General features: G+C 51.3%; 1 protein-coding gene across 1 annotated transcript in view; it reads right to left on the bottom strand.

Moving 5' to 3' along the window:
- LOC125738863 (PDZ domain-containing RING finger protein 4-like) overlaps positions 1–16,818 on the bottom strand; it is a 31,176-nt gene extending 14,358 nt beyond the window's left edge. Inside the window, exon 1 of the mRNA XM_049008330.1 lies at positions 16,584–16,818. Coding sequence (XP_048864287.1) covers positions 16,584–16,652 — 69 coding nt within the window. The 5' untranslated portion in view covers positions 16,653–16,818. The remainder of the gene's footprint in view (positions 1–16,583) is intronic.
- Positions 16,819–17,655: the final 837 nt, after the last annotated feature.

Genomic DNA, 17,655 nt, shown 5'->3' with positions numbered 1-17,655 from the left:
AGGAGTCGCCGCAGATGAGCACGTTGGGACCATGGCGGCTTGGGATCTGTCCTCCAGACGCTGCTAGAGGCCAACTGTCTGGGCCCAGCTGATGATCGTTCACTTCAGGGCCAGATGGCACCAAGCAGGAGGCAGAAGGAGGGCGGGATAAAGGGCATCGAGTACTCTGCTGAGAAGTGGAGTTAAGATACGGAGCAACATTTGTGATCATAATTAGGGCAGGTGATTTGAAAAGGGCTGATCAGCGGCCATGATGGGGCTGGAGACAGTCAACACACATCACGCTGGTCAACAGCGGTGACTGATCAGCTCACAAACAGCACCTTCAACTGCAGAAGAGAGTAAGAGGTGGGTGTTACTCTATAATCATGTACAGGGAGTCTGAATTCCCCACAAAGCCAGACTATGGTGTGCAGAGGTCCTGGTATGAGATAACCAGCTTCTTGTGAACCATTAATTGGTTTGACGTAAAGTGACTGTCAAACCTGGTCAGGGTCCACCAGGGTCCTGTTCTCCTCATGCAGAACTCGAGTCTATCAGTGGACGTTCCCTACAGCCCCTTATTCACGCCCTGGCCGGATGAGGTCGGCCAGTGTCAGAGTCCCCGAACACCTCACTGTTCCAGTATCAATGGCTTTACTTGCCGTTTCCACATATGTACGTGTAGATTGGGATTCTTTAGTTTTCACATATGCCATCTTACTCTCTTTTGATACATAAATAACAGCGAAGCTTAGGGTCTGAGCACAGTGCCAGGCCATTTATCCAGCACCCCAGGAGTCAGGGGTCTTGCTCAAGGGCCCAACGGAGATGGATACTGAGTACGGGATTCGAATTGGTGACCTTCTGATCACAGGCACAGAGCCACAGAGCGCCCCCTGGGCATGGGAAATATTTCACGCTTATGAGGGCAGCTTGGCACATCCAGGAAACATCCATAGGTCCTACCAACGGCCCAATGACTTACAAGCCTCTTCAGCACTGTCACCGACACTGAAAGATGCTGGAAGTGCCGGGCTGCATCCCCAGTCCCATCAACATGGACAGAAGATGTGTGTTTTTACAGCGCACTTAAACCCTTTAGTGCGATTTATGGCGGGTGCTTGCAGGGTGGATGAAAATGCACTCCTTGCTGCCATTAGCGTGTTTACGGCTTCCGATCGACCGCACATGCCGCTTTACGGGCCGCAGATGCCGAGCTCCCTAATGACGAGTTTGTTTGTCATTTGCCAGGCCGTCCTTGTACCAGAGTAGCAAGGTTGTGACAGAACAGGGCCAATTAAGCCGTAATCGATCCCTGAGCGAGAATAAAAGCAGGTCGCTTGTGGTCCCAGCAGCCAATGGGAAGCATTCCCACTCAGCTGCTGCCTGACATGTCAAAATGCAAGCAGAATCTGCTGACTATATGTAAACAAATGTAAGTGATTTAAAAAATGACTGTATAGCTGGGAATACGGTGGTTAGACTTAATGTTTTATTACTGAGCGAGCAGTTATCGCTTACTGCATCTTTATCACTGCAATTATCATCCCGGTGTCCCTTCCAATTACTATCTCTGTTACCACTTCTGTTAACCCAGTTATCATCCCAGTCATTCTGTATATCCTTCCATTTACCATCCCAGTCCTCCGAGTTATCATCCCAGTCATCTTTCTAGTTATCCTTCCCATGATAATTCCAGTTTTCAATCCAGTTACCATCCCAGTCATGCCAGTTATCATGCCAGGTACATCCCAGTTATCATGCCAGTTACTTCCCAGTTATCATGCCAGTTACCATCCCAGTCATCCAGTTGCCAGGTAGTAAGAGCACAGTACTTGTACAGGAGTTCATCCATGAGGAATTCTGGGAAATTCACCCCCTCTGTCTCTGTCTCTCACCGGGGTCTGAAAGACCCAGCTGCATTTCAAATCAATTTGCTGAACCCCCGGCCCCACAAATACGCTGAGGTGAGAGATGGGGTAATCTCACCGTCTGTGCATGTGATGGTGATGCCCCCCTCCCCCATGTCAGAGTGGAGCCTCCATCATGATCTTAAATGCCTTATTTTAATAATAAGCGTCAGGTCTAAAATATGACCAACAGTTTGGTACAGTAAAGACGTTATGAGTACATCAATCATTGGCAGGCGGTGAAAGCGACGATTGTGCCTTTACGACGCCCCCAGTGACCAGTAAAAACACCAGGCCACCTGGGAAATCTGACAGTGCCCGACAGCCCCCGCGATCAGGCCGCTGTTAACCCTACAGCACATCAAACTCGCTCTCCATTTGCCCTCAGGCTATTACCTGTCACCCTTCTGAATAATGTCGCATGACAAATATGGCCAATTTCACCAGTCAAGGCATGTGCTGTGAATTACGTGTGCGCGCTAAGAGTGAGTGTATTTCACTTTTTTAACTGCAGTCCAGTTTAACACATGGTGGCTTTTAAAACATCAGTTAAAAGGCTTAAAAGGAAGAAAGAGCAGTCAGGGCTCCATCAAGGGCGTGAACACGACAAATGAATCAGACGCGTTCATTTAAACTGCAGTCATGTGACACCGATGTTATGGCGCTCTAGGAATATGCGAAACACTCATTTTGCGAGCGGATTTTCCATTGGAAGTTAATAATAGCGACAGCTACTTTAATGCCCCGTGTTCACATTTACTGAGGAAGGCTTGTAGTGTGGCAGCAAGGTCAGGTCCTGCTAGGTGCTCTGATTCTGATTCTCGTTCCTTATTGTCTTCGGCTGGATGCACTTTCGGCCCAGAGGACGGGATAAAGCTTGCAGACAGATCATGCATCGTTTATATTCACTGAGAGAAGGCGGGAGCACAATTCAGTGCTCAGAACCGAGATGGTATGACCTGTCCAGCATGTCAGGAAGATGTGTGGGAGAGTCAAGTGGAGAGCAAAGCAGCCAGCCGGCTCCTGCCCTTAGCCCCCCTCCACTCCCCACCCTCTGAGCAACATCAGCGGACAGGTCAGCGCATGCCGAGCTGGAAGGGGACAGCGGCGCTTAAGGTGTCAGATCATGTCATGCATGGCTTTCCGTTGGCATACTGAAGACAACAGACACTACGAGAGAGAGAGAGAGAGAGAGAGAGAGAGAGCTGCTCCATGCTCCAGTATTCGGCATGCGTTCTAATTAGTCTCAAGTACAATAACAACATTAACGAGCAGGTAGGAAAGTTACTGAGTCGGCTAAGCCACTTTTCCCCCAGAGCGATGCCCGCCGGGCCCCGGAACGTCGTAGTTTTGGCAGCGGCCCGAACGACATTTTTCGTAACTGTCCTGTGATTCCCAGAGTTGCTGTGGTCGACAAGGAAACAAGAAACATAACAATAAAAGCCCGAGAGCACAGCTCCGTATATTCTGCTCGTAAAGGGCATAGTGGGGCCCCACGGCCCCAACCGCCTTGCCGGAGCAGAGCCCGGTGTGCGAGGAGGCTAATTGTGCTTCTGGGTGGTGGACAAGTAGCAGATGGCACCCAACATGTCACAGTGGCACCGTCTCCGCGGAGGGAGAGCGGGAATGGCGGGCGGGGCTGCGGGTCCTGTCCTCAGTGCAGGTGTCTGTGCATCCGATGTCGTGCCATGCGCAGCATTAAGGCTAATTTGCCTCGTATAAACACAATTTGCATAAAGCAGCCTATCCTAGACACACACTGGCAGACACACACAAACTCGCATAAGGCTCCAGCAAAAGGTTATCACCAGCGTGATGCGAGATCACACTGTCCAACAGTGTTTAGGCTGTTAGGGTCACCTGACCAGGGTCTGGGGGGGGGGGGTGGCAGAGGCGTCGGCAGACACAATAAAGCCAAAGGGGCCAGCAGGTCAGAGCTGGACCATTGATCCACCTTTCAGGCTGTAATTGGGAGCTTTGTTAGAGATTGGGGGGCCATAAGCCTCCGTCATAAGCCCGTGCTGAGACACTCAAACAATCCCCCAGTGGCAAATTTCCTCTCTTCCTGCCTTCATGATGGTCCAGAGAACAGAACAATCCCCCCACCCAAAAAACAAGAAGCTCACAGCAGCAGACAGTCAGTCCAACCACATGCAGAAACCACAGAAAAGACCACGCCCAGTGTAAGGCATCAGCCCCGCCCACAGGAACAACATTTTTTGCCCGTCGTGTTCACTGTCACGATTGCGACACGATTGCGTGCAGCACACTCTCATAGAAGATCTCCCTGTGAAAGGAATGCAGTGAGAGAAGCACTGGCGGGACCAGCAGGGGGAGTGAGAGAAGCACTGGCGGGACCAGCAGGGGGAGTGAGAGAAGCACTGGCGGGACCAGCAGGGGCCGGGGGTGCAATAAATACTCAATTCTTTGGCCTCAAAGTTCAAATCTTCGTAGCGTTTAAAAATGCATCAACTACTGAGTATGATGCTTAAGGGTGTACTCACACCAGGCAATCCGTACCATGCCTGAGCAAGTCCAGCTTGCTTAACTAATGCGATCATGCCGCACACTGCCTGCTTGAGGAGGTGGCTCAGGGTCATTTAAAAAACAGGGAGGCAAAGATATCACTTTGGTCTATGGCAAAGGTGCAGTGTTTGCTGGAAATATGGGCTGATGAGAGTATCCAGGAACGGCTGGATGCAACACACAAAAACTTCGGTAAAATATGGCACTGTTTTGTTCTTATACGTGTGGCACAATTAAATGAAAATGTCTGCTTTGCATAATCAATAAATCTATGAGAAGGCCGTGTGTCATCACACCCATAACGACTCCAAATAAACCACAAAATAAGGTCATTAATCACGGGATTATTCTGTGAGGTTTACTGCGGTCACGCCGCCATTTAACACGCCTTGCTTTCCTCAGGCTTCTGCTGGGCGATAGCACTTTCCTTCCTATGTTTTATTCGACACAAAAAGTTGCACGATGAGGAAAGCTTGCCGGGCCCGGTGTGTTAAGTTGCCCCCCAACTCGGCAGCTGGGCCAGTCCGATCTAGGCAGGTGTGGTTCCATCCAGCAGCCCGACCCAAGAAGCTCTCTGACACGCTCTGCAAAGGAGGACCTCACTCCACCATCAGCCCACCCTCGCCACGCTGAAGAGCCTACCCCCCAGGAAGCCCCACTGTCCCCATCAGACGTCCTCTGACGATCTGGGTTATTTCTGATGACACAGCAGGAAATAAAGTTAAACAGAGATACATAAGCGTGGAGCAGGAGAGATGCACAGAAAGCCTCCCTTTCGGCATGGGTTGGGGTTCTCCATCTCTCACAAGCACAAGAAGCACGGAACATAAGTAATTCTCAACCACTTGTGAATCCTAGTCACAGTGAGCTGTTACTTTTGCATGTTGCATTTTCACTTATTTGTAAAATCGTTAAGTTCTATAGAGATTATTCATCCCCTTGTACCTGTACTAATACCCATAATGCAGCAGCAGAATCGAACATCATATATGTATCTACATTTTGAGTCCAGCAATAATCATTCATACCCTGCGAAACACCAGCATTAATCACGGGAAGCCATGATCATCTCCATCACCAACGGGCTCGCTGTGGGCCAGCCGAGAGGGACCCATGTTTGACGAACGGCGTCCATGAACACTTTATTAATGAGCCCCCAGAAGCTGTGGAACAATTAAGCGGCGCTCTCTGCTGCTACCATAGCTCCCGCTCCCTGAAGCCGGCAACCCCTCATAAATCGCCAGCAATGCTGCTAAATTTTGGATATTTCGGGACCACTGACAAGAAAAAGCCTGAAAGGTGGAGTCTTAAGGTTTCATCTTCTTCTCATGCCCACCCCGGCAGTAGCCACACAGCCCACTACTCAATCATCCAGACCTGGGACGCATTTCATAAGAGAAATACAATAATGTAATAATTCAGACAATCTGTAGTGGAAAGGCTGATTTGCCATCAGTTGACTTGTGACAAAGGGCGGATCCTAATAACCCGATTGGCCATCAGCTGACTTTTGTCAAAGGGTGGGTCCAAATTACCTGATTGGCCATCAGTTTACTTGTGACGGGTCCTAATCACCTGATTGGTCATCAGTTGACCTTTGACAAATGGGGGGTCCTAATCACCTGACTATCCACACCAGTACCTGCAGAGTTAGTTCCAGGCCAGGTGTATCACCAGCCTTTAGTGACAAGAACGCAAAAACACATAAACAAGCATATTTATGTGAGAGTCACATTTTACGCACCAACACCAATGTAAACAGTCTGTGTGATTTATGGGGGAGATGATAAAGAGTAATGAAAAGCAGGGTTATGGTGATAAGCAGCCACATGCGGGGAGGAGGGGGATGCCAACGGCTTGCAGAGATGACAGCCCTGCTCCTCGTGTCCTGAAACCTGCCAGCAAGGCATGTGCTCAAACTGGCTTCTCCTCCCCCTCTAATAATGCAGGGTCCCTCATGCCAGGGTCCATGTGTCGCCCTTTTACAGCCTGGCCTCCGGGTGGCTTGTTTTCAACAGTGTCCCCGTTCAATAACTTCAGCAGCTTTCACTTCTGCCTCACACCTAACGGGAGGTTGGCCCATTGGGGACCGATGGGTGCCCAAGGCCCACTGAGGGAGAGGTTAGCGCTGGAAAAGGAGCGGGCACACGGGAAAGGCGTCCCCACTCCCCTGCACCCCACGGGAGGGAGATGACTAATGCTGGAGTGAATCATTTGGCTCTCTGACGCTCCACGCAGGCCAGGGGCAGATGCTTGACTGCTGAGTATTTCTGCCAAGGCTGAACGGGTCCATCATCAATAACAGGGACCCCACGGGCCCAATGCTTCGGACGTGTCCTCCATGTCCTCCGAGCATCCGAGCAGGACATGAGGCCCTGAAGATCCCCCCAGTCTCACACTTCTCTGGAGGGAAGTGAGGGACAGGTCGGCGGTCGTACGCAGAGTCACTGCTCAGCTGCTCCATCTGGAGCAACAGAAACAGCAGAACTGGGCTTGGCGATGAAGCAGCGGGTGGGGGGAGGGGAGGGGAGGGGGGGACAAGGGCATCTGTTCCACACACGCCCCGTGCGTTATAATTAGAAGAGGAGTGAAGCTTCGGAGTCCGGCATCGTTTTAGATAACGCTGCAGACCTTCCCTGGCCACCAGAAACCACAGCAACATCACCTACAGTGAGAGGAGCTTGAGGAAAACAAGGCGTGTTAAATGGCGGCGTGACCCCAGTAAACCTCACAGAATAAACCAGCGGCCCGGAGCAGCCTGCTACCCGAACACCACATGCGAGATGTAAAAACATCATCAACGCATCCTCATAAAACTGCCACTTTGGCAACTGACAAATAAAAAGCACGGTAAAGCAGCGCAAGAGGCCAGGTGGTTATTGCCGCGGCTGTGGTGCAGGTTTATAGGGCCAGCTGGTGGAAAACAAGGCTCTCCGCTGAATTTTAACCCCATAAATACTGCGCTAACAGCCACCCCAACTGCTCACAGTCGCTCTCCCCTAATGAGTAATTCCATGAAGGTGCGAGCGGCTAATCAGCCTTAGCGGGGCTGTAATAGGATTAGCGCTTGTCGCTAAACTCAGGCCGTCCGGCTCCTCTGCGTGCAGCAAGAATGGAAACCAGCACCGTGGTCCGGGCCGTGTCCCTGCCACCGTGTGTGCCCACCCCCCGCACCTTCAGGATGCGGCTCCTCACACCATAATGGGCCACAGCGAGGGGCCTGGATTGGCGAGTGGCACCACACCTTGCTCTGCTGCCTCAGTGCTGGGGAGGATCACACCTGTCCACCTGATCTGTCGCTCCCCGGCCTCCACAGCGCAGGGGCGCAAAGAGGCTCGATCATTAATCATGGAAATCGCCTCCTGCTACTGCCTGAGGAGCAGCTTGCATCACCTCCTGACTCCTCACATGGACCACGGAGGTGCCCGTTACACATCTGTATCTGAGTCTGCAGGCAGATTCCCATCAGCCTTCCAGGTGTGATTAATCTCTGTCATCAAGGGGTGCACAGTCCCCCTGCCCCTCTCATGGTCTCCAAATCGCAGGTATCCATCGTATAATAATACCGTGCGGGTGTCTCTGAGGAGTCAGAGGCAGGACCTACTGTGACCATCAACAAAGAATCGCTCATAAACTGCCTGAGTGGAAGGGCTTCGGCACAGAGACCTCCAGATGGTCGCTGGGCTGCTCGGCAAAGGCCTCCAGGGTGTGGTCAGCGTGCAGGATGGATGCGTGCCCCACACAACCCACCATGGGGTACTGAGGGGCCATCCAAGCTAAGTCAAGAGGAAGCCATTGAGCAGCAGATGATCAGCAGATAATCAGTGACAGAGAAGGCTGGTGAACACAGTCCATTATTGCACATTCAACACTGAAAGGGTATTAAACCCGCTAAATGGCTTGGTAACAGAAATGCATATAAGCCGTTCGCGAGAGTGCCATCATTCAATTAGTATAACACCATACGTCTCCCTTGTTTGGTGCATTTAGTAATAGGAATAAATTATATTCACATCGCATCTGGGCCAGCAGCCGTTGCCATGGTGCCCGGGGCGGGGGGGGGTTGACTGCTGCGAGTATAAGGGCGCTCTGCTAGCGGCTCGTTAGCCCGGGACCGGGTGACCGGGTCAGCGTGTCACCCTCGGGCTGGTACGCCGCTCCCACAACCCCGGAAACGGCTGCGGCATTTGCGGCTCGGTTAATGACGGCTAATCACCGCTCTCATGTCTAGACTCCGCCATCGAGAGACACCGCGGGCATCGCCGTGACGCCGCACCGGCTGTTTCTGTTGGTTATTCATTAGGCGTCCTGTCTTACCCGTCACCCTGTCTTATCTGAGTGGGCCCAGAGAGTGCCCCGTGGCCTGTGGAACGACGCTCATTTTACACCCCCCACCCCTTCCAGTCCAGCCCTCTTTCTAGCATCCTCTGCTCTAGACCTTCACCGCACTGCTTACTGGCCCCTGTCACAGCAGGCAGTGATGGGTGACATTGGGGTGGCGGTGGGGGGGGGGGGGGGGTTGCCTTTACAGCAGGAGGCCGTTTGTGATCCTTTCAAATCCTCAACTGTCAGGGGAGCAAACAGCCCCCCCATTGTGACACCGGGCTTTTCACGTTCAAATGTCACCGTCGAATACTAACAGCAGATCTGCACACGGCAAGTCCAGTTAAGCTGTGATTCCTCCTGTAGCCAGAAGTGGGAAAATCTGTCTCAGACCTCTCGTTCTTGTCTTCCTGTAGCTGGATGTCAAGGAGGAGCGAAAGGTCCATCTTTCACATTTTGTTGTTTTCTTCCTGTAGCCGGACGTCACAGAGGACAGGGAGATCCATCTCTGACATTTTGATGTTGTCCTGTAGCTGATCGTCACAGAGGACAGGGAGATCCATCTCTGACATTTTGATGTTGTCCTGTAGCTGATCGTCACAGAGGACAGGAAGATCTATCTCTGACATTTTGATGTTGTCCTGTAGCTGATCGTCACAGAGGACAGGAAGATCCATCTCTGACATTTTGATGTTGTCCTGTAGCTGATCGTCACAGAGGACAGGAAGATCCATCTCTGACATTTTGATGTTGTCCTGTAGCTGATCGTCACAGAGGACAGGGAGATCCATCTCTGACATTTTGATGTTGTCCTGTAGCTGATCGTCACAGAGGACAGGAAGATCTATCTCTGACATTTTGATGTTGTCCTGTAGCTGATCGTCACAGAGGACAGGAAGATCCATCTCTGACATTTTGATGTTGTCCTGTAGCTGATCGTCACAGAGGACAGGAAGATCCATCTCTGACATTTTGATGTTGTCCTGTAGCTGATCGTCACAGAGGACAGGAAGATCCATCTCCTGACATTTTGATGTTGTCCTGTAGCTGATCGTCACAGAAGACAGGAAGATCCATCTCTGACATTTTGATGTTGTCCTGTAGCTGATCGTCACAGAGGACAGGAAGATCCATCTCTGACATTTCATTCTCATCTTCCTGAAGCTGATGGTCACAACGGACAGGAAGATCCATCTCTGACATTTCATTCTCATCTTCCTGAAGCTGATGGTCACAACGGACAGGAAGATTCATCTTTGCTATCTTATTCTCATATTTCAGTAGCTGGACGGCACGAAAGAAAGGAAGATCCAGAGATTCTCATCTTCCAGCTGCCTGTCCCACCTGGACTTTTAACCGCCAACATAGCTGCTATTTTTATACCCGCCAGAATATCCTCCTGGCAGAAAAGCTGGGAGTAATGAACCCAGTTAGTGCCTACAGGTTATGGCACGAACATCTCCTAATTAAAATGGTTGGGCTTCACTGAACTGCACTGAAATGTCTTTGTGATCAATGCCTGAAGATTATGCCTCTCTCAGCTCCAAGTGGACGTGTCTTTCAGTAGAACTGGCGTTCCCCAGAGTCCTTGTGGGACAGGGCCGGTCCCATTTAGATCAGCGGGACGACGGGATCCGCTCTGTGCCTGTCTGCCTCCCCGCTAAAGCTCCCAAACCCCAGGAAAGACGTTTCCACTCCAATGACTCTGAAAGCCGAGATCCGACATGCACACATATGCAACAGTTGACGAGGAAGTCAAAGGTCACACTGCAGGCTGAGGGCTTGTCTCAGCTGAGATGTTGCGCCCACAGAGCCTTCACTGTCTCTTCACCCACCCGTCAATTTTAATTGGAGCGGGAGAGGCCCGCCCTCACCCCTTATAAAAATAACAATGAATTAATGAGGGCTTCCTGTGCCTCCTTAAACACGGCTAATCAACCCCGTTCTGCCAGCCATGGGCAGTCGGCTCATGTGTGTTTTCATGCGACTTTGTAACTTTGTTTCACTCGCCGTACAAAGTGGAACGTTGAAAGCAGGAGGTTGACACCCGGCAGGCCTGTTGCCTCGCTCTCATTAGCCCAGCAAAACCATTTGGGCAGGAGCCCCACCTCACCAACATCCCCTTTCTCCTGAAACGCATGTCAAATTCTTTTTGCTGTGACCTCGAGACATCCACCTCTTGTGTTTGAAATGAAGGTTCCTTTAAAACCAGCCGGGCTCTGTGTTCTGTGACTCACCGCGACTCTGGCAGGACAGCTAGTCAGGCCGCGCCCGGCAAACAACACTTAACAGCGGGCACTTTGCTGCACTGCTGTGACCTCTGACCCCCCGCCCGTTTGAGTCAGCTGATTGGCCGAGCTACCCTTTGGCTCTTTAATTTAACTTCTATTTAACTGGCTGCTTGACAGTGTAAAATGCAGGAGGGGGGTTAAAATCTGCCCCCACCGCAGAAAGACACTGTTATTTTGCCCAAGCATTTCTAAAGGGTAGCAGCACCCTATTTGAGTAAAACCTGACTTAAAGAGAGCAGGCGATCTGATACAGAGCAGAGAAGGTCAATTCTGCACTTATTGGGATGAAATGCAGGGGGAAAACTGGAAAGGTCAATTCATCAACTCGCTGTTATACTCAGATCTGGCGCTGAGAGAGATATAGTGGGCTGGCTGATAAAATTCAGCTAGTGTGGTATCTCTCAATAAACACTCTTAGCTCCCCCCCCGCTCCCCCAGACAGGCGGGTGTGAGCTTCAGCGACAGACAAAGAGGGTGGGTGGGGCTGTTTTATATGTCAGTGCCCTCAGGAAGACAGCCCCTGCCTCTCCTCTCCTCCGCACAGACCATGCACGCTCAGAGTGTATAAATTGTACACGCTGAAGACCAGAGAGCGTTTCACGCCTGATCCTGAGGGTCGTGACTTTCCGCAGCCATCACGGCATGAAGGTGAAAATCGTAACCCCCCGGCAACCCCCCCCCATTCACCACCATCGCCTGTCAGCGTCACAGGACACGATGGAAGGGCTGCGTGTCGACAGGCGTCGCGTTTTATTAAAGGCAGCAGGACTGAGCGCAATTTGAGGAGGGTGCCTGTATTGGAACCGGCCGCAGCGTGTAAATATCCTGTCAGAAAGCGCCGCGGAAGGTGGGGCTTGTCTCAGCGTGATATTCTGGCAGGACGCGGCATCAATCAGCCCTGGCGACACCATCCTCTCAGCTCTTATGGTGGGGGGACATCATTCATAAAGAGGCGGTGGGACGAGAAGATGGACAGTCACACCGGGGGGCAACGGAGGGAACCGAGAGGGGGTGAGGCTGTGGAGCAACCTGACACACACCCCACACCCACAGACCCCCCCCCCACACACACACACCCTACACACATACAGCCTACAAACACACACACCCCACACCCACAGACCCCCCCACACACACACCCCACACCCACAGACCCCCATACACACATACACCCACCCTACACACATACACCCTACAAACACACACACCCCACACCTACATACCCCCTCCCCCAATACTCACACCCCACACCCACAGACCCCCTCCCCCCACACATACTTACACCATCTAATCCACCCTTTTCTACACACCCAGCACCATGTTGCTTTTCTCCAGACATTCCTAAACAACATGCACTGCCCCACATGCACCAGGCTGACTTTCCACCCACGATGCGAACACAGATCCTGGGCATCAGCTTCCATATGGCAGTATCACTGCACCAGCAGAAATGGACCCCCTGGGAATGAAACGGATCTCCCCACCTCACCTGAACTCAATTTCACATTGAGTTGACGCTTCAGACTGAAGAGCTTCAGTGCGAAACCTAAGGAAGCCTGGAGGGACATGCTAGTAGGGGATTCTTTGTACGATGGCATGCAGTGAGATTGAAGACTTTAACACTTCGTCATTTTTAGCAGATACACAAAGAGGCCCTATGAACTGCCATATGAATTTTTGCTCCCTGCTGAAAACAACGTCACCTGCCGTAACACCCCATAGCACAGCCGCTCTAGCGCAATCCGGATGGCTCCTGTATCTACCATACACCTCGCATTTACGCCTGTCTCTAGTGCATCTTATGTCTTTATTCTTCATCCACATTATGCCTCATTGTTAGATGTCCATTGTCATGGTGTATCTGACAGTATATAGCTGTACTGTGATTCTGATCCTGATCCTGACTGTGATTCTGATCCTGATTCTGACTGTGATTCTTATCCTGATTCTAACTGTAATCCTGAATCTGACTGTTATTCTGATCCTGATTCTGACTGTTATTCTGATCCTGATTCTGACTGTGATTCTGATCCTGACTGTGATTCTGATCCTGATTCCAACTGTAATCCTGAATCCGACTGTGATTCTGGTCCTGATTCTGAAAGCCCCACAGTCCACTGTCCAGAATCTATGTTAAGTAAGCAGAGGGGCAGCTTACCCGAATGATCAGGACCACAACCAAAACAATCCACCCCGCTACTTAACCAGGTTGAAAACACAAAGGTTGCAATACTCAGAGCATGACATGGAAATGACCATAAGATCCAGATACTGCCAGGCTACTGATGGGGAGGACAGTGTTTGATCTCATACACGGAATTAGCAGGTAAGGTGTGTGGTGTCTCCAGAAAGGCTAAATTTGGCACATATTTGAGTCAGAAACAGCACTGTCAAAATGAGTCAGTGCTTCCGAGAAAGCACCGTCATGCTCAAAACGAGTCAGTGCTCCAGAGAAAGCACCGTCACAGTCAAAATGAGTCAGTGCTCCAGAGAAAGCACCGTCACAGTCAAAATGAGTCAATGCTCCAGAGAAATCACCGTCACAGTCAAAATTAGTCAGTGCTCCAGAGAAAGCACCGTCACAGTCAAAATGAGTCAGTGCTCCAGAGAAAGCACCGTCAGTCAAAATGAGTCAGTGATCCAGAGAGAGCACCGTCACAGTCAAAATGAGTCAGTGCTCCAGAGAAAGCACCGTCACAGTCAAAATGAGTCAGTGCTCCAGAGAATGTACCGTCACAGTCAAAATGAGTCAGTGCTCCAGAGAAAGCACCGTCACAGTCAAAATGAGTCAGTGCTCCAGAGAAAGCACCATCACAGTCAAAATGAGTCAGTGCTCCAGAGAAAGCTCCGTAAACAGTCAAAATGAGTCAGTGCTCCAGATAATGTACCGTCACAGTCAAAATGAGTTAGTGCTCCAGAGAAAGCACCGTCACAGTCAAAATGAGTCAGTGCTCCAGAGAAAGCACCATCACAGTCAAAATGAGTCAGTGCTCCAGAGAAAGCTCCGTAAACAGTCAAAATAAATCAGTACTCCCAAAAGACATCATACATGGTCAAAATGAGTCAGACTTTCTGAGAAACAGCGGCATCCATAGTCAAAATAAGTCAATGTATGAGAAACAGCAATGTGCATTGTCAAAATGAGTCAGTACATGAGACACACCAAAATACATGATCAGAATGTTATTCTCAAAAGGAGCTGTCTGGTATCTCTGCGGTACCAGGAAAACACAAAGCCTTTCTGAATGCTTCGTGCTGTTTAACCTGCATGGCTGGTATGTGTATGGGCGCCAACACATCCTCACAGCATAACGCCACTAACTGGCCTGCAGGGGGGAGGATCCCTCACAGGGTTAGCAGCATCAGGAAAACGAGGGCGATTCTGCTCGTAAGGAGAGAGTAAAGAAAATTTCAGAAATCATGTATAAGTCGAGAATAGATGATAAACGGGGGGGGGGCTGACAGAAGCTGAGCATAAATAATAAGTATCTGTGGTTCCATGGGTGGGGGGGCAGGTTTGTTTCACCGTCGATGTTCCCTCGGGTCCTCGGGGGGGGGGGGGCCTCTCCATTACACGCCTCATCCAAAAGCCCTGGCTTCTATTCTGAGGATTTGCATGAAGGAGGGAGGCAGCGCTGTACGGAAAATGGAGCCAGTCAGGCTCCCACCCTGCTGAGCCCATCCACTGCAACAAGTGCTCAGCGAGTCGGGGGGTGGCTGCCACTCTCTGCCTCATCCCGCCCCCTGGGGGGTACCAAATGCTCCGACTGGGCACTCTCACTGGAGTAGAGACTGTGTGTGAAAGGCAGCGCCGGGAAGGGTATGCAGTACAATGGCAATGGAAGCCACTGTACTGCAGCGCCTCCTTGTGGCAAGGAAGAGAACTGCATACGTATCCCGGGCATCTCACCAGGAGCCGAAGGGCAGGAGGCCCAAATGCCTTCAGGCCAAAAGGACCTTCGGTGTAGCCCCAGCATTCCCAGTTCATAAGTCCTGTGAAGTTAACCAGTTTCATGTCTCCAATTAAAAAAAAAGTCATCTCCCACTGGCATCAATTAACAATGCTAATCTCCCTCTTCCTGACTCTGCTGATAAAACGGGCATTTTACATCTAATTAATGCACGGAATCATCATATAAATGCCTAATGAGGCTGTGATCACATTACCATGAAAATGTTCATTAACAAAGTTTTTTTTTTGGGGGGGGGGGGGGGGGGGCTTTCTGTAATTAGCAAAGATTGAGCGGCTGCAGACTGCTCACAGCTCAGGAACACACAGGTAGGACCTGCACACACAGACACAGTACAATCAAGACCTACACACCCAGACACAGAATGGTCAGGACCTGCACACGCAGACACAGCACGGTCAGGACCTGCACACGCAGACACAGCACGGTCAGGACCTGCACACGCAGACACAGCACGGTCAGGACCTGCACACGCAGACACAGTACGATCAGGACCTGCACACACAGACACAGCACGGTCAGGACCTGCACACGCAGACACAGTACGATCAGGACCTGCACACGCAGACACAGCACGATCAGGACCTGCACACGCAGACACAGCACGATCAGGACCTGTACACGCAGACAGAGCAGGATCAGGACCTGCACATGCAGACACAGCACGGTCAGGACCTGCACACGCAGACACAGCACGGTCACGACCTGCACAAACAGACACAGCACGATCAGGACCTGCACACGCAGACACAGTACAATCAGGACCTGCACACACAGACACAGCACGATCAGGACCTGCACACGCAGACACAGCACGGTCCAAACACAGAACATGCTGTCCGGACCGCAAGTATGACCAACCAGCTTCTAAAAATAAAACAAACGCATGGAAAGACCCGAAAGCAAGTCTCTTATGTTTATCTAAACATTTTACAATACAAAAAAAAACCTGCATTTGAAAATTTACTTTTCTTTTCTGCTGTGAAAAACTCGAGGCACCAACTCTGAGCCAAAGTGACATCAGTGTGACATAGAGGGGCCGCCCGCCGCCACGCTGAGTCACCTAAGCAGAGTGACCTAAACGCTCTGCATGCAGGTGTCTTTCCCCATGCGTCCACGAAATCGGTCACCGCAGGCTGCCGTTACAAGTGTCACGAAACTGATCACTGATGAGACAGCAAAGAGCACCCCCACGTGAACAGAAGGGCTAAAGTCTGAGAAGCACTCTGGAAAAAGCACTCCAGCATGGCAGCTGCTCAGGTAACGGACATGACACTCCTCTCCCCGGCTGACAGACCAAACCATTAAATGGTGGAGGGGTGACAGGTGACAGGCTGTCAGAGGGAGCTCTCCGCAGAGCCGGACCGCAGCCCAGACTCCTGCCACCATGCACTGGATGCACCACCTGATGACCAGGTAACCACAGAGACCGCCACCCTGTCCCCCATGGTCCCACCCCCGTCCTGTCCCGCCTCATCCTGCCTTCCATCGTCCCGTCCCTGTCCTGCCCCCCATCATCCTGTCCCCCATTATTCCATCACCCATCATCCCGTCCCCCATGGTCCCATCCCTTGCCGTACCTGGGCGATCTCATACAGCAGTTTGTAGTGTTCTTCCCTCTTCTGCAAGCTGCACAGGTTACAGCCCATCCTGGCGAGCGGGGCGGCGGACGGGCTGCCGATCACCGGTTCTCATCGGTCAGTTCCTCGCAGGCCATGCATGGGAGCACATGCGCCGCGCTGTCCCTCGCAGTGTCTGTGTGCCTGCGTGTGTGTCTGCGTGTGCGTCTGCATGCAGCTACGGCGGCTGCCTCTGCTCTCCGAGCACACCGAGCCTCTGCTCTCACACTCCCTCCAGCGCACATGACTGTGTGGATCCAAGTAATAAATAATAATGAGGGGGCGGGGAGACTGCTGGTTATTCATGAAGGGGGAAGGCTGACTGAGGAGGGGCTTGAAGCTGCCTCATTAAGAAGATGCTCGCTCCTTTGTGTCGGCGGTCCCACTAGCGCAGCTCGATGCTTGCTCACATGTGCGCGCACACACACGCACACACACACACACACACCCACACACACGCACGCCCCAACCCGCTATCTATCTGCAGATGGTCCTCCGCTTCTTCCACCAGACACGCTTCCCGTTGGTTGCAGACGAGCAGAGACTGGTTTCATAACACCTGCCTGTGATGTAAACACAAATTGAATGGTCACGTCTTTCTAAAATAATGACCCCCACCATAAACCCTGTGGTGGGTGTCATTAAAGTCAGCGGTCGGCTACACCCACCCGTATCAGCAGCGGCTCTTACATGCTGACTGATGTTTAATCTACACCTGCCCGCCAAATTGGGATTCTTTTGATTTCCTTTGGCAGATAAAAATTGACTTGGGCGGGTAGTGAAATTCTGGGCTGCTTTAGCATATATCTTTATACAAATCATTGGGGAGAAGTTTTCTACTGGAATCGGCGGATACTCTCATTAGTCTCGTGGATCTCGTAGAAGGAGGTTGTGAAGACAGTGAGAAACTGAGAATGCATGGCAAAGTGGGGAGAGTAAGAGAAGCAGTACTGAAAGAAATGGGAAGCAGGACCAGAAGGAAAAATGTGGATCACCCTTGTCGCCGATGATGGGTGCAGGCACGTGTAAGGCA

Source organism: Brienomyrus brachyistius, chromosome 3 (assembly GCF_023856365.1).
Source record: "Brienomyrus brachyistius isolate T26 chromosome 3, BBRACH_0.4, whole genome shotgun sequence".
In the NCBI taxonomy this organism is placed as follows: domain Eukaryota; kingdom Metazoa; phylum Chordata; class Actinopteri; order Osteoglossiformes; family Mormyridae; genus Brienomyrus; species Brienomyrus brachyistius.
Note: the sequence above shows the minus strand (reverse complement) of the source record. Positions and strands in the feature narration are given on the sequence as shown.